Raw genomic sequence first — 17,499 nt, 5'->3', positions numbered from 1 at the left:
TCCTTAGGTTTTAAACATACATATCATTTAAATCCCACCTTTGAGTGGAAGTCTCCATGACAGTGGAACTATTTTCATTGGCATACACCTAAAACAATACTTTCAGAATACGTGATGTGGCAAGTAAAATACAGGAATCCCGGAACTGACCAGATTTTATGTTTCAGTGAACAATTTAGACAATGAGTTCAAAGCAATATAACAACATTTTCCCTGTTATTGGTAATGAAAACTGAGCCAGGGAATGAAATGTTCCACATCAACGAGTTTAACTGACAACCCGAGATGTTACCTGCCATTCAGAGGTTTCCTTGAGAAATATGATTTATCTGAGATTAGATTAAGAATAAATGGTGTGGGCTAGTTTCCCTCTAGTTTGTAACAGGACCATTAAAGCTGCTGCATTTTACACTGCTGCCCAGGTAAATTGGATTACCCAGCTCAGTATTTTTAATGAGACATTTTTTTTTGTGTGTGTGCTTAACTCTTACAGTTAAGAATAGTATAAGGGGTGAAATATTGTAAGGGAATGCGCCAGGGAGACCTCCCTTCCTTTTTCCATCTATTACATGTTATTTGTCATCTCTGTTTATTAAGGCTAATTTGTAAGCCTGAGAGCATTTAAAACCCCAAAGTAGAGATCAGAGTTGCCCCCTTCCCTCTAAGAAATAAGTGACATTTTAGGTGGTTCTGTTTTTTTCCCTAGTGACTAGGGAGCCTATTGGGTGTTGGGGGCAGAGTTTTGTAGTGTTAGGAGTTGACAGATTTCATCATTCATCTTATGGGTCCTACACACTTGCCGATGTTCGTTTTCAACGATTAATGACCATCGTCCAAATTGGCTTGCTATGCTAAACGAGGGAAAACCAACGATGAACGGCCGCAGGGATGCGCATTGTTCATCGTTGGTACATACTGAGCGATATGAACAATTTATCGTTAATTACTTAACGAGATCGTTCATATCGCGCATACAGGGACTGCGACGGGGGGGGGGGGTCAAAGGGGACTCCTGTACCGGGCCCCAAGGATCAGAGGAGCCACAAGTATATGCTGCTTGGTGCCCGGCAGGGATGTAAACCAACTTGTCCAAATAGGGCAGCGAGCTGTAGGTGGTGAGGGTGTAACCTCAGAGTGACAGGAGCCTCTCGCACACAGTGACTGTGTGGCACGAGTGTCCGGGTCCGGCTCTGTTGCAGGCAGTTACGGGACATGACAGCAGCTCCACTGGCCAGGATTCCTGTGCCCTGCGCCGGCCTCTTCCTGCTGTGCAGTATTCAGGTCTGGATACTGGGAGGCCTCTCCCCGGGAAAAGAGTGGATTGGTGAGGGGATACAGGGCTTTGGGATGGGATGGGGGAGCTGGGAATGCAGCATGGAGTCGTTGGGGAGAGACGGACAGTGGGGTGTGTGGGAGGAAGGAGACAGGGAGACACAGACTGTGGTGTATGTGGGGACAGTTTCTTATATAGCACAGCAAATTCCATTGCGCTTTAATATATATAAAATAATCTGAGGGGGCCCCACTGCTATCACTGTATGGGGGACCCAAGATTTCTATTGCCGGCCCTGCGAGCATACACATCGGCAAGTGTGTAGGATCCATAAGTCTTCCCTCCCTCTCTCTTGTGATTGTTTGTTCTGTCGTTGGTGGCGGAAAGAGCGTATGTTTATATGTGTATATGGTATGTATATGGTATTTTAGATTAGTTGGGTGCGTTCTCCCCATGATGATGTGTTAATCCATTATTGTACAAACCGGGAATTTGGACTCCGCTCATCTGGGTGTGCTTTTCTGATTAAAGGATAGTTGAACATAAATTATTAATTTGTCTGTGTGCAAGTAATTGTCTTATTTTCTGTTTTTGCCTGCCACCATACAGACATTTTTAAAAATTCAATTACCTATAAAAATAAATGTAATCAATGTTAAAACTCCAACTCCAGTTTTCATTTGTCATTATTTATTTAAGATAAGTTTTTAATTGTCAGGTATTTAAGGGATTGGTCCAAACACCAGTCTTCAACTGGAAGGAAGTATAAAGACGATTGGCTGTTCTGTGTTGGGGATCAGTATGAGTTACCTACAATCAAAATCCCGACGGTCAAAATCCCGACAACAATTGACCGATGATCAAAATTCTGATAATGTCAAAATACCGACATTTAAAATACTGACAAGTTCAAAATACAGACGTTTAAAATGTCAACAGGTCAAAAAGTCGACACATTTTTCATTGTTTTTGGTGTGTATGTTGACATGGATACCGTATAAATGTGCTGCACTCGCCATGCTTTGGACACTATTATATTCCGTCTCCAGGTTCACTGGGATGGTAAAATATGAATAAGTCTGTTTCAATTAAAAAATCATGAAAAACTTGTGCAAGTTTTTGACCTGTCGACATTTTAAATGTCGGGATTTTGACCTTGTCAGGATTTTGACTGTTGGTCAATGGAATTTTGACCGTTGGGATTTTGATTGCAGGTAAATTGTCTGCATCCCCTGTGTTGTAACTCCATTCATAAACCATATTTTTCAGTACCACTGCTTAAGTGACTTAAGATCCAGTGGTCTTCATCATTATTGTTATTACTAGGTGATTCATCGCGCCCTACGGGCGCTCTTCACACCGTCGTAAGGGGCTACGGCCCCTTAACCCTTGCACACCCTTGTGGCGTGGAATATTTTTATTATATGGAGTATTACATCCAATCATAATTGTGGGAGTGGTTAAATATTGCACGGACAAAGGGCGTGCAATGGTTAAGGGGTCGTAGCCCCTTGCAACGGCGTGAACAGCGCATGCAGGGCCTGGTGAATCACCTAGTAGGTGCTTTGGTTGGGGAAGTAGGGGGTGCGGGGAAGAGGCGGATGGGATCCTGGGGTGCCACGGAAGGGGAGGTTGTGGTGGGGCCGCAGGTGGGGGAGGGTGCGTGGGTGCTGCGGGTGGTGGTCCGGACCCGCTTCAGGTGGGGGAGGAGCAGTTGCTGGGTTGCCCCAGGTGGGGGAGGGGTGGCTGCGGTGGTGCGGCGGGAGGTACAGGTGCGGGGTCGCTGTGGGTGGGGGAGGGGGTCCGGAGCTATCGCGGGTGCTAGAGGGGGAGTGTGGGGGTGCCGCGGATGGGGCTCGGAGGTACTGTGAGTGGGGGAGGGTCGGGTAATGCTTCTCCTCCTGTCAGCAGCTAAGCTGCTGTCCTCCCTTTGGCAGTGGCTCTCCTGGAGACTTGCACAGCAGGCAGTCACTATTGTTTGCGCCGGTGTCCCAACGCGCCGCATTACGGGGAAGAAGATGTACGCAATAAACTACAGGTCCCAGCAGCCTTAAGGGGCGGAATGCTTCGGCGCTAAGGGCTGCTGGGAGCTGTAGTTTATGTAGTGCGTCTACTTCCCTGTAATGCGGCGCGTTGGGACACTGGTGATAACAATAGAGACTGGCTGGCAGAACTGAGTGACTGGCTGAATCAATATAAAAGGTGAGAGTGCTGTGCAGTGTGTGTGTGTGTGTGTGTGTGTGTGTTTGTGTGTATATATATATATATATATATATGTATATGTGTGTCTGGTGTGTGTATGTGTGACTGTCTGCATAATGTGTGTAAGCGTCACTGGTACAGGGGGCGTTACGTGTGTAAGCGGCACTGGTACAGGGGGCGTTACGTGTGTAAGCGGTACTGGTAGAGGGGGCGTTACGTGTGTAAGCGGTACTGGTAGAGGGGGCGTTACGTGTGTAAGCGGTACTGGTAGAGGGGGCGTTACGTGTGTAAGCGGTACTGGTAGAGGGGGCGTTACGTGTGTAAGCGGTACTGGTAGAGGAGGCGTTACGTGTGAAAGCGTCACTGGTACAGGGGGGGGGGGCGTGACATGTGTAAGCGTCACTGGTTCAGGGGGCATTATATGTGTAAGTGTCTCTACTACAGGGGTCATTATGGGCGCTGTGCGTTTGTAAAGTATGCGAGGGTGCAAATTTATAGTTTACAGGGGTGCGCCGAACACTCTAGCAACGGCCCTGACTGCACACCCACTGTACTGCGCTGCACTGTCACCTTTTACATTGATTCAGCGTCCAGACATTACCCTCCGCGATATCGCGCACTCTATCCGTTACATTAACCATCTCGAGGCTTCCAGGCCGGCAGCCCAGGTGCTGTGTTGTGGAGTCAGGGCCTCTGGGGATCTGGGCGCGGTTGTGGCGGGGAGGCACTTCTGTGACATCACACGCAGAGGAGGCTCCGGGGCTCAGAGAGTATGCGGTGCAGGGAAGCCTATGAAAGTCTTCCGCTGCGCCGCTTTCATACACATCTATGCTGGTGGCCGCAGCAGCTTTTTTTCCACCTGCGGCGCGGCTAGGGAGTGGGGATTGTTGATGCCGGAGGGGGCAGGTGGACTGGCAGCAAGACATTGGTGGTCATTCCGAGTTGATCGTTTGCTAGCAGTTTTTAGCAGCTGTGCAAACGCTATGCCGCCGCCCACTGGGAGTGTATTTTAGCTTAGCAGAAGTGCGAACGAAGGGATCGGAGAGCGGGTCCAAAAATATTTTGTGCAGTTTAAGAGTAGCTTCAGACCTACTCGGCGCTTGCGATCACTTCAGACCATTCAGTTCCTGATTTGACGTCACAAACACGCCCTGCGTTCGCCCAGCCACGCCTGCGTTTTTCCGAACACTCCCTGAAAACGGTCAGTTGACACCAAGAAACGCCCTCTTCCTGTCAATCACTCTGCGGCTGCCTGTGCGACTGAAAAGTATCGCTAGACCCTGTGTAAAACGACATCGTTCGTTGTAATAGTATGCCGCACGTGCGCATTGCGCTGCATATGCATGCGCAGAAGTGCAGAGTTTTTGCCTGATCGCTGCACAGCGAACGAATGCAGCTAACGATCAACTTGGAATGACCCCCATAGGACGCTGCAGTAAAAGGATGTTTTCCCCCTCTCTACAGCGCAGAGACTTGCTGCAGGTGCAGTGACACACCCTCCAGCTGCACCTTTCTGGCAGGTACAGTCCCTTTTCTTTATGGTCTGTACCGTTTTTTGACTCTCCAAGCATCCATTGAAAGTATAGGAAAAAGGGGCGTGGCCACTGCGCTGTACCCGTGGCCACGCCCCCTTTTCGAATGTGCATCAGTGTTTATGTGTAAATTGTTGGAGGGTGTGATGCTGCAGATGCAGTGGGACTATTTTGGGGTGTGGGGCTGCAGCTGCAGCTCCATCAGCCCCATTGCTAATCCTGCTCTGTGAAAACACAGCAGGCAAAGGGAAGAGCCTCCCATTGGATGTAACCTGTGTGGGAGGGCGTTTCTCACCCAATCAGGTGTGGACTGGGTGTGATAGATCTGCCACTAACCCAATGAGAGCTCCTAGCCACGCCCAGCGTTAGAGGGCCAGGCACAGAAAATCACAGGGCTATTATATAGGAGATTATTAATAATAATCTAGATACAGTATTAACTCCTTCACTCCTTGAGGGCTTTCTCGTATGGTCGACCAATCAGGCATACCATTTAATTAATGACAAAACTTAGTGAATTAAATGAGGGGAACCCTGTTTAGTTTTTTTACTCGCCAATCTCTCAAAAATTGAATGTTTAGTGTACTGTAGGGCATCATTGTCTGGTGATCACATGCGGTCACCAGATAATATTTACTAAGGGGGCATATATATTGAAAGAGTGGACGCTTTCAAACAAGGGTCTCTACACGCGTGTTTGAGCTGGAGATAGTGCACATTTAGTGTCATCCCCCTATTTATGGAAAGCTCAGGTCATCCATAGTGCATGGGAATATCGTTGGTGAACACAGGTGATCACCAGAAAATAATTATTAAGGGGCTACATCTGTTGAAAGGGGGGACCCACAGTGATTATATTGATCACCTGAAAATAACTTCTAGAGGGGAACATCATTTGAAATAGGGGATTTAATTCTTTTAGACAAGGGTACTCCCATCTTTGTGGATGCCAGGATGTGGGAAATAGAGAACCTTATGTCCCTATCCTATACCTTACAATAAAAAAACAAAAAAAAAAATTCTCTAGTGCAATGGAGCACTATACATCACTATTGTGCCCTCTACTTTCAAGGTAAATATTGTTTTTTCCATGCTGCACTGCAGTGTGGACAACAAATGTGAAAGGGTTAAATATTTTTTTAAATGATTACTATATAAAGCAAGGGATAATCTTTAAAAAAAATCAAGTTTTATAGGTCAGTGATTTCAAACATGGTAAGAAAGAACAGTACTGTAGTTTTCATGTTATTGCTTGATTGGCCAATATCTTTGCAGCTAATCTATTTTGCATCCAATATTTATATCATTCTCATATATAAACATAAATGTTTGATTATATGTATATTTTATACATTATTTTAGTTGCCTTTTTACTTCACACTCTGCATGGTACAAGTAAAATGTGTTAATCTAGTGGGATTCTGGGACATGCAATACTGAATAATCTACAATATTCACATTCCACATTCTTCTGATAATTCCTGTTTGTTCTTTCGTTTCCACAGGGGAATTGGAAAACAAGGATTCCAGTGCCAGGGTAAGATATGCATTTTATTCTTCTTTGCTTTGTTTGTGCGTTATCTCTACCTCACATTCTCTCAGGAGGATTCCCTCTGCTATTTTCTAGCTATGCTGTGGTGAGAATTTATTAATTTATTTACATTTCCTTTTATTTTGCTTTAGGTACAATTTGCCTCAGTAATTCTCAGAAGTATACAATTCAGTATTATGTAATTCAACATTTGCTGGCAATATATCATTTACTTGTATTATATCAGGCCATGTGACATAGGCATCAACGTATGGAGCTCCTAACTGCCATTTCTCAGGCTGTATTTCAGATATGACAATTAGGAGCTGGTTGGTTGGGTACTTTATCTCTCTTTACTTTATCTGTCTCAAAGCATTGATGCATAGACCCTATGTGTCCTTTGTTCTAGTTAACATTTCAATGCGATTATTGTTCCTTTTCTTGCTCCTACACATACTATACGATTTTTAATTCGCCATTTATGGAATTATCCATGAGGATAATAAAAATTTTTACAATGTGCCACCAGACATCAATTCATACACTCCTACCCTCCCGGAAGCTGCAGGACACTCCCGATTTTTTTTTTGCACCCCCAGAAGATCCGCTTCCTAGTAAAGCTGGCAGGATGCAGAGATAATACAGGGCTCCATGTAGAGGGGGCGGGGCTAAAGGACACAAAATGATGCCATGAGAGGGGGTGGGGGGTGGATGATACTAATTATCCGACCCAGTTCTGATGGAGGGGCCCCCTCTCCTTAACTAGCAACAGCTTTGCTGAGCTACAGCGTGCCCAGGCAGGAGCTTAAAATACAATTTTTTATATATATTGTGTATAAGGGTTCATGGCCACACCTCCTGTGATTTGGCCACGCCCCCTGAAAAAGTACCTGGGCCCAGCCAGGCTCTCTACTGCCCTGGGTGCAGCAAACATTTTAAAGAGGGAGAAGTGGTCAAGTGGAGAAGTTACTCATAGCAACCAATTATATATCAAAATGTACTTGATACTTGCTAGATAAAGCTGATTGGATGCCAAAGGCAACTTCTTCATATCTCCTCTCTCTAGGTTTGATACATTTCTCCCTTTTTGTCATGCAAATACAGGGACCGCATAGAACTGAGAAATAGGCTTACATTATACTCAGGGCCAGCTTCAGCCATACTAGCACCCCGAGCGAGGCTTTTTGAAGCACCCCCCCTGCAATGCGTGCGCACCTGGGAAAGTGGGTGTGGCCTTTCAACTATAAATTGTGTTAAAAAAAAGAAAAATTAATATTTATCTATCTTTCTCTAACGTCCTAGTGAATGCTGGGGACTTCGTAAGGACCATGGAGAAAAGACGGCTCTGCAGGAGACAGGGCACTTTAAGAAAGAATAAGGATACTGGTGTGCACTGGCTCCTCCCTCTATGTCCCTCCTCCAGACCTCAGTTTGAATCTGTGCCCGGACGAGCTGGGTGCTACTTAGTGAGCTCTCCTGAGCTTGCTAAAAAGAAAGTATTTTGTTAGGTTTTTTATTTTCAGAGAGATCTGCTGGCAACAGACTCTCTGCTACGTGGGACTGAGGGGAGAGAAGCAGCCCTACTCACTGAAGATAGTTCCTGCTTCTTAGGCTACTGGACACCATTAGCTCCAGAGGGATCGTACACAGGATCGCACCCTTGGTCATCCGATCCCGGAGCCGCGCCGCTGTCCCCCTCGCAGAGCCAGAAGACAGAAGCCGGTGTCAGAAGCAAGAAGACTTCGAAATCGGCGGCAGAAGACTCCAGTCTTCATATGAGGTAGCGCACAGCACTGCAGCTGTGCGCCATTGCTCCCACACTAAACCCGCATACTCCGGTCACTGTAGGGTGCAGGGCGCAGGGGGGGGCGCCCTGGGCAGCAATTAGAGACCTCTTGGCAAAAGTAGGCATATATACAGTTGGGCACTGTATATATGCATGGGCCCCCGCCATATTTTTACACAAACGCGGGACAGAAGCCTGCCGCTGAGGGGGCGGGGCTTCTTCCTCAGCACTCACCAGCGCCATTTTCTCTCCACAGCTCCGCTGAGAGGAAGCTCCCCAGGCTCTCCCCTGCAGAATCACGGTAGAAGAGGGTAAAAAGAGAGGGGGGGGGGGGGGCACATATATTTGGCGCAAAAACAGTGTATACAGCAGCTACTGGGTTAACACTAAGTTACTGTGTGACTCCTGGGACACATAGCGCTGGGGTGTGTGCTGGCATACTCTCTCTCTGTCTCTCCAAAAGGCCTTGTGGGGTAACGGTCTTCAAATAGAGCATCCCCTGTGTGTGTGGTGTGTCAGTGCGCTTGTGTCGGCATGTTTGACGAGGAAGGCTATGTAGAAACAGAGCGGGAGCAAATGAATGTGGGGTCGCCGCCGACGGCGCCGACACCAGATTGGATGAATATGTGGAAGGTTTTAAATGATAATGTTACTTCCTTGCATAAAAGGTTGGATAAAGCTGAAGCCTTGGGACAGCCGGGGTCTCAGCCCATGCCTGATCCTATGTCGCAGAGGCCGTCAGGGTCTCAGAAGCGCCCACTATCCCAAATTGTTGACACAGATATCGACACGGAATCTGACTCCAGTGTCGATGGCGATGATGCAAAGTTACAGCCTAAAATGGCTAAAGCCATCCGTTACATGATTATAGCAATGAAAGATGTGTTGCACATCACAGAGGAAAACCCCAGTCCCTGACAAGAGGGTTTATATGTATGGGGAGAAAAGGCAGGAGGTGACCTTTCCCCCGTCACATGAGTTAAATTAATTATGTGAAAAGGCTTGGGAATCTCCAGATAGAAAACTGCAGATTTCCAAACAGATGCTTATGGCGTATCCTTTCCCGCCAACGGACAGGTTACGCTGGGAATCCTCCTCTAGGGTAGACAAAGCTTTAACACGCTTATCCAAGAGGGTAGCCCTGCCGTCACAGGATACGGCCACCCTAAAAGATGCTGCGGATAGAAAGCAGGAGGTTATCCTGAAGTCCGTTTATACACATTCAGGTACCTTACTAAGGCCGGCAATTGCGTCGGCCTGGATGTGTAGTGCTGTAGCAGCATGGACAGATACCTTATCTGAGGAACTTGATACCTTGGACAAGGATTCTATATTACTAACCCTGGGGCATATAAAAGACGCTGTCCTATATATGAGAGATGCTCAAAGAGACATTAGCCTACTGGGCTCTAGAATAAATGCAATGTCGATTTCTGCCAGAAGGGTACTGTGGACTCGGCAATGGACAGGTGATGCCGACTCAAAAAGGCACATGGAGGTTTTACCTTACAAGGGTGAGGAATTGTTTGGGGACGGTCTCTCGGACCTGGTCTCCACAGCTACGGCTGGAAAGTCATATGTTCCCTCACAACCTAAGAAAGCACCGTATTACCAAATGCAGTCCTTTCGATCACAAAAAGGCAAGAAAGTCCGAGGTGAGTCCTTTCTTGCCAGAGGCAGGGGTAGAGGAAAAGAAGCTGCACAATACAGCTAGTTCCCAGGAACAGAAGTACTCCCCAGCTTCCACAAAATCCACCGCATGACGCTGGGGCTCCACAGGCGAAGCTAGGCCCGGTGGGGGCGCGTCTCCGAAATTTCAGCCACAAGTGGGTTCACTCCCAGGTAGATCCCTGGGCTATAGAGATTGTGTCTCAGGGATACAAGCTGGAATTCGAAGAGATGCCCCCTCACCGTTACCTCAAATCGGCCCTGCCAGCTTCCCCCTTAGAGATGGAAATAGTGTTAGCTGCAATTCACAAATTGTATCTTCAGCAAGTGGTGGTAAAAGTTCCCATCCTTCAACAGGGAAGGGGTTACTATTCGACCATGTTTGTGGTACCGAAACCGGACGGTTCGGTCAGACCCGTATTGAATTTAAAATCCCTGAACATATACCTGAAAAGGTTCAATTTCAGATGGAATCGCTCAGAGCGGTCATCGCAAACCTGGAAGGGGGGGATTTTATGGTGTCGCTGGACATAAAGGATGCATACCTTCATGTCCCCATTTATCCACCTCATCAGGCGTACCTCAGATTTGTGGTACAGGATTGTCAGTACCAATTCCAGACGTTGCCGTTTGGTCTCTCCGCGGCACCGAGAATATTTACCAAGGTAATGGCGGAGATGATGGTGCTCCTGCGAAAGCAAGGGGTCACAATTATCCCATACTTGGACGATCTCCTCATAAAGGCGAGGTCCAGAGAGCAGTTGCTGATCAGCGTAGCACGCTCTCGGGAAGTGTTACAACAGCACTGCTGGATTCTAAATATTCCAAAGTCGCAGTTTATTCCTACGACTCGTCTGCCCTTCCTGGGCATGATTCTGGACACAGACCAGAAGAGGGTTTATCGCCCGATGGAGAAGGCTCAGGAGCTCATGACACTGGTCAGAGACCTATTAAAACCAAAACAGGTGTCGGTGCATCACTGCACGCGAGTCCTGGGAAAGATGGTGGCATCATACGAGGCCATTCCCTTCGGCAGGTTACATGCGAGGACCTTTCAATGGGATCTGTTGGACAAGTGGTCTGGATCACATCTACAGATGCATCGGCTGATCACCCTATCCCCTAGGGCCAGGGTGTCTCTCCTGTGGTGGCTGCAGAGTGCTCACCTTCTCGAGGGCCGCAGATTCGGCATTCAGGACTGGGTCCTGGTGACCACGGATGCAAGCCACCGAGGGTGGGGGGCAGTCACACAGGGAAGAAATTTCCAAGGTCTGTGGTCAAGTCAGGAGACTTGCCTTCACATCAATATCCTGGAACTAAGGGCCATATACAACGCCCTACGTTAAGCAGAGACCCTGCTTCGCGACCAATCTGTTCTGATTCAGTCAGACAACATCACCGCAGTGGCTCATGTAAACCGCCAAGGCGGCACAAGGAGCAGGGTGGCAATGGCGGAAGCCACCAGAATTCTTCGCTGGGCGGAGAATCACGTAAGAGCACTGTCAGCAGTGTTCATTCCGGGAGTGGACAACTGGGAGGCAGACTTCCTCAGCAGGCACGACCTCCACCCGGGAGAGTGGGGACTTCATCAAGAAGTCTTCACGCAGATTGCAAGTCGGTGGGAACTGCCACAGGTGGACATGATGGCATCCCGCCTCAACAAAAAGCTACAGAGGTATTGCACCAGGTCAAGAGACCCTCAGGCGATAGCTGTAGACGCACTAGTGACACCGTGTGTGTTCCAGATGGTTTATGTATTTCCTCCTCTTCCTCTCATACCCAAGGTGCTGAGAATCATAAGAAAAAGAGGAGTGAGAACAATACTCATTGTTCCGGATTGGCCAAGAAGGACTTGGTATCCAGATCTGCAAGAAATGCTCACAGAGGACCCATGGCCTCTGCCTATAAGACAGGACTTGTTGCAACAGGGGCCCTGTCTGTTCCAAGACTTACCGCGGCTGTGTTTGACGGCATGGCGGTTGAACGCCGGATCCTAGCGGAGAAAGGCATTCCGGAGGAGGTTATTCCTACTCTGATAAAGGCTAGGAAGGACGTGACGGCTAAACATTATCACCGTATATGGCGAAAATATGTTGCTTGGTGTGAGGCCAGGAATGCCCCTACGAAGGAATTCCAGCTGAGCCATTTCCTTCACTTCCTACAGTCAGGAGTGAATTTTGGGCCTAAAATTGGGGTCCAATAAGGTCCAGATTTCGGCCCTATCCATTTTCTTTCAAAAGGAGTTGACTTCTCTACCTGAAGTTCAGACGTTTGTAAAGGGAGTGCTGCATATTCAGCCCCCTTTTGTGCCTCGTGGCACCTTGGGATCTTAACGTGGTGTTGAGTTTCCTGAAATCCCACTGGTTTGAACCACTCAAAATGGTGGAGTTGAAATATCTCACGTGGAAGGTGGTCATGCTATTAGCGTTGGCTTCGGCTAGGCGTGTGTCAGAGTTGGCGGCTTTGTCACATAAAAGCCCCTATCTGGTTTTCCATGCGGATAGAGCAGAATTGCGGGCCCGTCCACAATTTCTGCCGAAAGTGGTTTCATCCTTTCATATAAACCAACCTATTGTGGTGCCTGTGGCTACTACGGACTTGGAGGATTCCGAGTTGCTTGATGTAGTCAGGGCTTTGAAGGTTTATGTAGCCAGAACGGCTAGGGTCAGGAAAACAGAGTCTTTGTTTATCCTGTATGCTTCCAACAAGCTTGGTGCTCCTGCTTCAAAGCAGACTATTGCTCGCTGGATCTGTAACACGAATCAGCAGGCTCATTCGGCGGCTGGATTGCCGCTGCCAAAATCAGTTAAGGCCCATTCCACTAGGAAGGTGGGCTCTTCTTGGGCGGCTGCCCGAGGGGTCTCGGCATTACAACTTTGCCGAGCGACTACTTGGTCAGGTTCAAACACTTTTGCAAAGTTCTACAAGTTTGATGCCCTGGCGGAGGAGGACCTTGTGTTTGCTCAATCGGTGCTGCAGAGTCATCCGCACTCTCCTGCCCGTTTGGGAGCTTTGGTATAATCCCCATGGTCCTTACGGAGTCCCCAGCATCCACTAGGACGTTAGCGAAAATAAGATTTTACTTACCGGTAAATCTATTTCTCGTAGTCCATAGTGGATGCTGGGCGCCCGTCCCAAGTGCGGACTTCTTCTGCAATACTTGTATATAGTTATTGCTTAAATAAGGGTTATGTTATGGTTGCATCAGGGTTGACCTGTTGCTCTGTTGTTGTTCATACTGTTGACTGGGTATGTTTATCTCAAGTTATACGGTGTGATTGGTGTGGCTGGTATGAATCTTGCCCTGGATAACCAAAATCCTTTCCTTGTACTGTCAGCTCTTCCGGGCACAGTTTCTCTAACTGAGGTTTGGAGGAGGGACATAGAGGGAGGAGCCAGAGCACACCAGAATCTAAATTCTTTCTTAAAGTGCCCATGTCTCCTGCGGAGCCCGTCTATTCCCCATGGTCCTTACGAGTCCCTAGCATCCACTATGGACTACGAGAAATAGATTTACCGGTAAGTAAAATCTTATTTTTTTTTGTCTTTGGTATTATTTTAACTAATAAGTCAAGGTTTTATTGATTTGTTGAAGAGGAAGAATAAAGCAATCTGAATCTTTAATCCTGCTTAATAGATACCTAGTGTTCACAAAATAAAAGAAAACCCTATACCAAAACTGTCATTTTAATAACCTTTCCTAATAGAATTCAAATTTGTAACATTTTGACCTATAAATTCATCCCTGCAGAGTTGCTATGACAACATAAAACTCTTTGGCATTGTTCCCTGTCACCTAGGATAGAGGAAAAATGGATTTAACATTAGAAATGTTTTATTTTGAATTGTTCACAACATGGATCTCATTATTGTGTAAACATAAGTATGCTTCCCTTATATTATGCTTAGCAACACCTGAATAGCGGGCACTTTGTGGCAGTGACGTGCGGTGAGGTCAGTGGCTGGGGAGGCACTGGCCAATGTGGGTGTGCGGCAATGATGCGATGAGCGAAAGAGAGTCAGAGAGAGAGGGGCGGCTGAGGGATTTAGTTAGAGACCGAACAATGAGAGTGGGGTCATACAGGGAGAGGAGTAGGGGCAGAGAGAGGCCAACGGGGGAAGGTAATATAAAGGGGGTCAAAATCAGTACTAAGACAGAGGGGCAGAGATAGAGACAGGTGGAGAGACTGAAGGGGGCTGTGGCTGTGGGGTAATACAGTCAGAGACGTGACAATAAGGACAATATTCAATTGATATATTGAGCCCGACCTCCCGTCTAAAGTGACTGGAGATCACGGGGCGATAGTCGATTGTCCCCCGTTATCGCGCATAAAGCGGCTAAACCCTACTAAAGTCATGGGCGTGATTGCAAAAAGCCCTTTTGGGCACCTAAACAGGTCACATTTTACGCATTTCAGCTTGCCCGCCTTTTCCCGGCCTGAAATGCTGAAATCGCTCCCATTGACATAAACAATTGAATTGCTGCCAGCAGGCGCAATAGGGGGGAAACATTTGAATTCTGCCCTAAGAGTGCAGTCACACAGCAAGAGGAACAGGGGCAGAGAGAGGACTGGGGGGCAAACAGGGGGTGTCAGAGTCAGAGCAGTGACAGAGCAGTCACACAAGAAGAGGGGCAAGTAGAGAAACAGAAGGGAGCTGTGGGGTAACAGAGTGTCCGAGTTAGGACAATGAGGGTGCAGCAGTCACATAGGGAAAAGGGCAGTTGGAGAGAAAGTGGATGCTGTGTGGGGTAGAGAGTAGAGACAGTGCAGACTGAAAGAAGGGAGAGAAACAGGAATAATGGAGCTGCAGCAGCCAGGTCTCACCTTACCCATCACTGCATGCTGTCAACGCTCTTGGCACCTGTTCCATAAAACTGCAGGGGGCCATCAGCAGCACTAGGGTGTCCTGTATAATCAAGGTTATGAAATAGTGCAGTCGGGAGTGGGATCTGGACAGCCCAGGTGTACACTGCATCAGAAGGGCAACGCCGTAATGGTCCAAGAGGAGCTGCCAGCCAAGCCCCACCAATGGAGTTATGTACAGTATAGACTGCTGCACAGGGGCTGGTCGGGCAGGAACTCGAGGACTGAGCAATGAAAACCAGTCCTTCCAATCAGGGAGGATCAGAAAGCGGTGTGTCACGTCCCCTCTTGATCCGTCCCTACAGCCCTGTCATTGAGGCAGAGAGAGAGAGGTGCCTCAGTCACTCGTTATTTAAAATGGCATTTTCCTGCCCGCGGCTGTGGCCGCGCCCCCCACTTCATACAGTTTAATATTGTAAGTGGGAGGCTCTCTTGCTGCCTCCCATCCAGGTATGGCTAGATTTTTTACAGTAAAAAAAAAAGTTGAATAATACAAAGAAGTTAGTTATTAATATGCAAATGTAGCATAGAACACTCCTTGTTCCACTATCTAAATCTTAGCACGTGACCTTCTACTTCCCTCCATTCCCAACACCATATATGACTTTTGCCCCTGTCAGTGGGTGCAGTATTTACCGGTGGTCTTCAGGTTGCCGACTGTCGGGATCCCGGCGCACAGTATACCGGCACCGGAATCCCGACAGCCGGCATACCGACAGATTTTCTCCCTCGTGGGGTCCACGTCCCCCCTGGAGGGAGAATAAATAGCATGGCGCGCCACCGTGCCCACAGCATGGCGAGCCCGCAAGGGGCTCATTTGCACTCACCACGCTGTCGGTATGCCTGCGGTCGGGCTCCCGGCGCCGGTATGCTGGTCGCCGGGAGCCCGGCCGCCTGCATACCATACTGCACCCGTTTTTTCATAGGAGGATTTATAGAATAGTGTGTGGGGGGGTGTACTATGTGCAGTTGAACCAGCTCTATGTAGCAATGTAAAAAAATTAGAGATGAGCAGTTTCGGTTCCCTGAGAACCGAACCCCCCCGAACTTCGCTACCCGAGCCCGGATCCGAGTCCGGCTCGGGTTTTCCTGCCTGACTCGGAAACCAGAACGAGGCAAAACGTCATCATCCCGCTGTCGGATTATCGCGGGGTTTGGACTCCATATAAGGAGCCGCGCGTCGCCGCTATTTTCACTCCGGAATTGGAGAGTGTAGTGAGAGAACATGTCTCCGTCCTCAGTGTCTGTGCGGGAGGGAAAGCAGGGTGGCTATTTCAGTGCTGTCTTGTGCTGCTTAGTCCAGTGTAGTGTCTTATGCTGCATCAGTCCAGTCACAGTGGTGGTGTCCTCTGCTGCCATATGTCCAGTGCTGCTGTATAAGTCCAGTCCATTGCAGTGGTGCTGTGTTGTCCTGCATCAGTCCAGTGGTGGTGTCCCTGTACTGGCGTATATATGTCCAGCGGTACTGGCGTATATATGTCCAGCGGTACTGGCGTATATATGTCCAGCGGTACTGGCGTATATATATGTCCAGCGGTACTGGCGTATATATATGTCCAGCGGTACTGGCGCGTATATATATGTCCAGCGGTACTGGCGTGTATCTATATGTCCAGCGGTACTGGCGTGTATCTATATGTCCAGCGGTACTGGCGTGTATCTATATGTCCAGCGGTACTGGCGTGTATATATATGTCCAGCGGTACTGGCGTGTATATATATGTCCAGCGGTACTGGCGTGTATATATATGTCCAGCGGTACTGGCGTGTATATATATATGTCCAGCGGTACTGGCGTGTACAGTGGCGGTTCTTGCCACGGGCAAGCGGTACTTTTGCCCGGGGCGCCGCCTTCCGGAGGGCGCCAGCGCCATCCGGAGGGCGCCGCACCAGGGCAAGATCCGCCACTGTGCCCCCCGTAGTGCCCTGCTGTGCCCCCCCCCGCTTTGAAGGGAACCAGACGCGTAGCGTCTAGTTTCCCTTCATGGAGAGGACCTTAGTTGTGCGGTGCGCGATGACGTCATCGCGCACCGCACAGCAAAGGTCCTCTCCATGAAGGGAAACTAGACGCTACGGTCTAGTTTCCCTTCGTCTAGAGGACCTTTGCTGTGCGATGCGCGATGACGTCATCGCGCACCGCACAGCATAGTGGCACAGACACTAGGGGTCATAATTGACCTCTAGTGTCTATGCTGTTCTATGGGAGAGACGTAATAACGTCTCTCCCATAGATCGAAGAGAGGAGGAGAGGAGAAGAGCGGCGCCGCCGGCGGAGGGGGTCTGGATCAGGAACGGGGATGGTAAGTATACTTTTTATTTATTTTTATTTTTTCTTTCAGCGCGCTGACCACGCCCCCAATCGAAGCCACGCCCCCATATTTTGCCCGGGGCGCCACAAATCATAGAACCGGCCCTGGGCGTGTATATATATGTCCAGCGGTACTGGCGTGTGTATATATATATATGTCCAGCGGTACTGGCGTGTATATATATGTCCAGCGGTACTGGCGTGTATATATATGTCCAGCGGTACTGGCGTGTATATATATGTCCAGCGGTACTGGCGTGTATATATATGTCCAGCGGTACTGGCGTATATATATATATGTCCAGCGGTACTGGCGTATATATATATGTCCAGC

General features: G+C 48.4%; 1 protein-coding gene across 1 annotated transcript in view; it reads left to right on the top strand.

Moving 5' to 3' along the window:
* Positions 1-17,499, top strand: part of PRKCG (protein kinase C gamma) — a 948,319-nt gene that overhangs the window by 65,538 nt on the left and 865,282 nt on the right. Inside the window, exon 2 of the mRNA XM_063942766.1 lies at positions 6,513-6,544. Within this exon, the coding sequence (XP_063798836.1) occupies positions 6,513-6,544 (32 nt within the window). The remainder of the gene's footprint in view (positions 1-6,512; positions 6,545-17,499) is intronic.

The sequence above is a fragment of the Pseudophryne corroboree genome, chromosome 10 (genome assembly GCF_028390025.1).
Source record: "Pseudophryne corroboree isolate aPseCor3 chromosome 10, aPseCor3.hap2, whole genome shotgun sequence".
Lineage (NCBI taxonomy): Eukaryota > Metazoa > Chordata > Amphibia > Anura > Myobatrachidae > Pseudophryne > Pseudophryne corroboree.
Note: the sequence above shows the minus strand (reverse complement) of the source record. Positions and strands in the feature narration are given on the sequence as shown.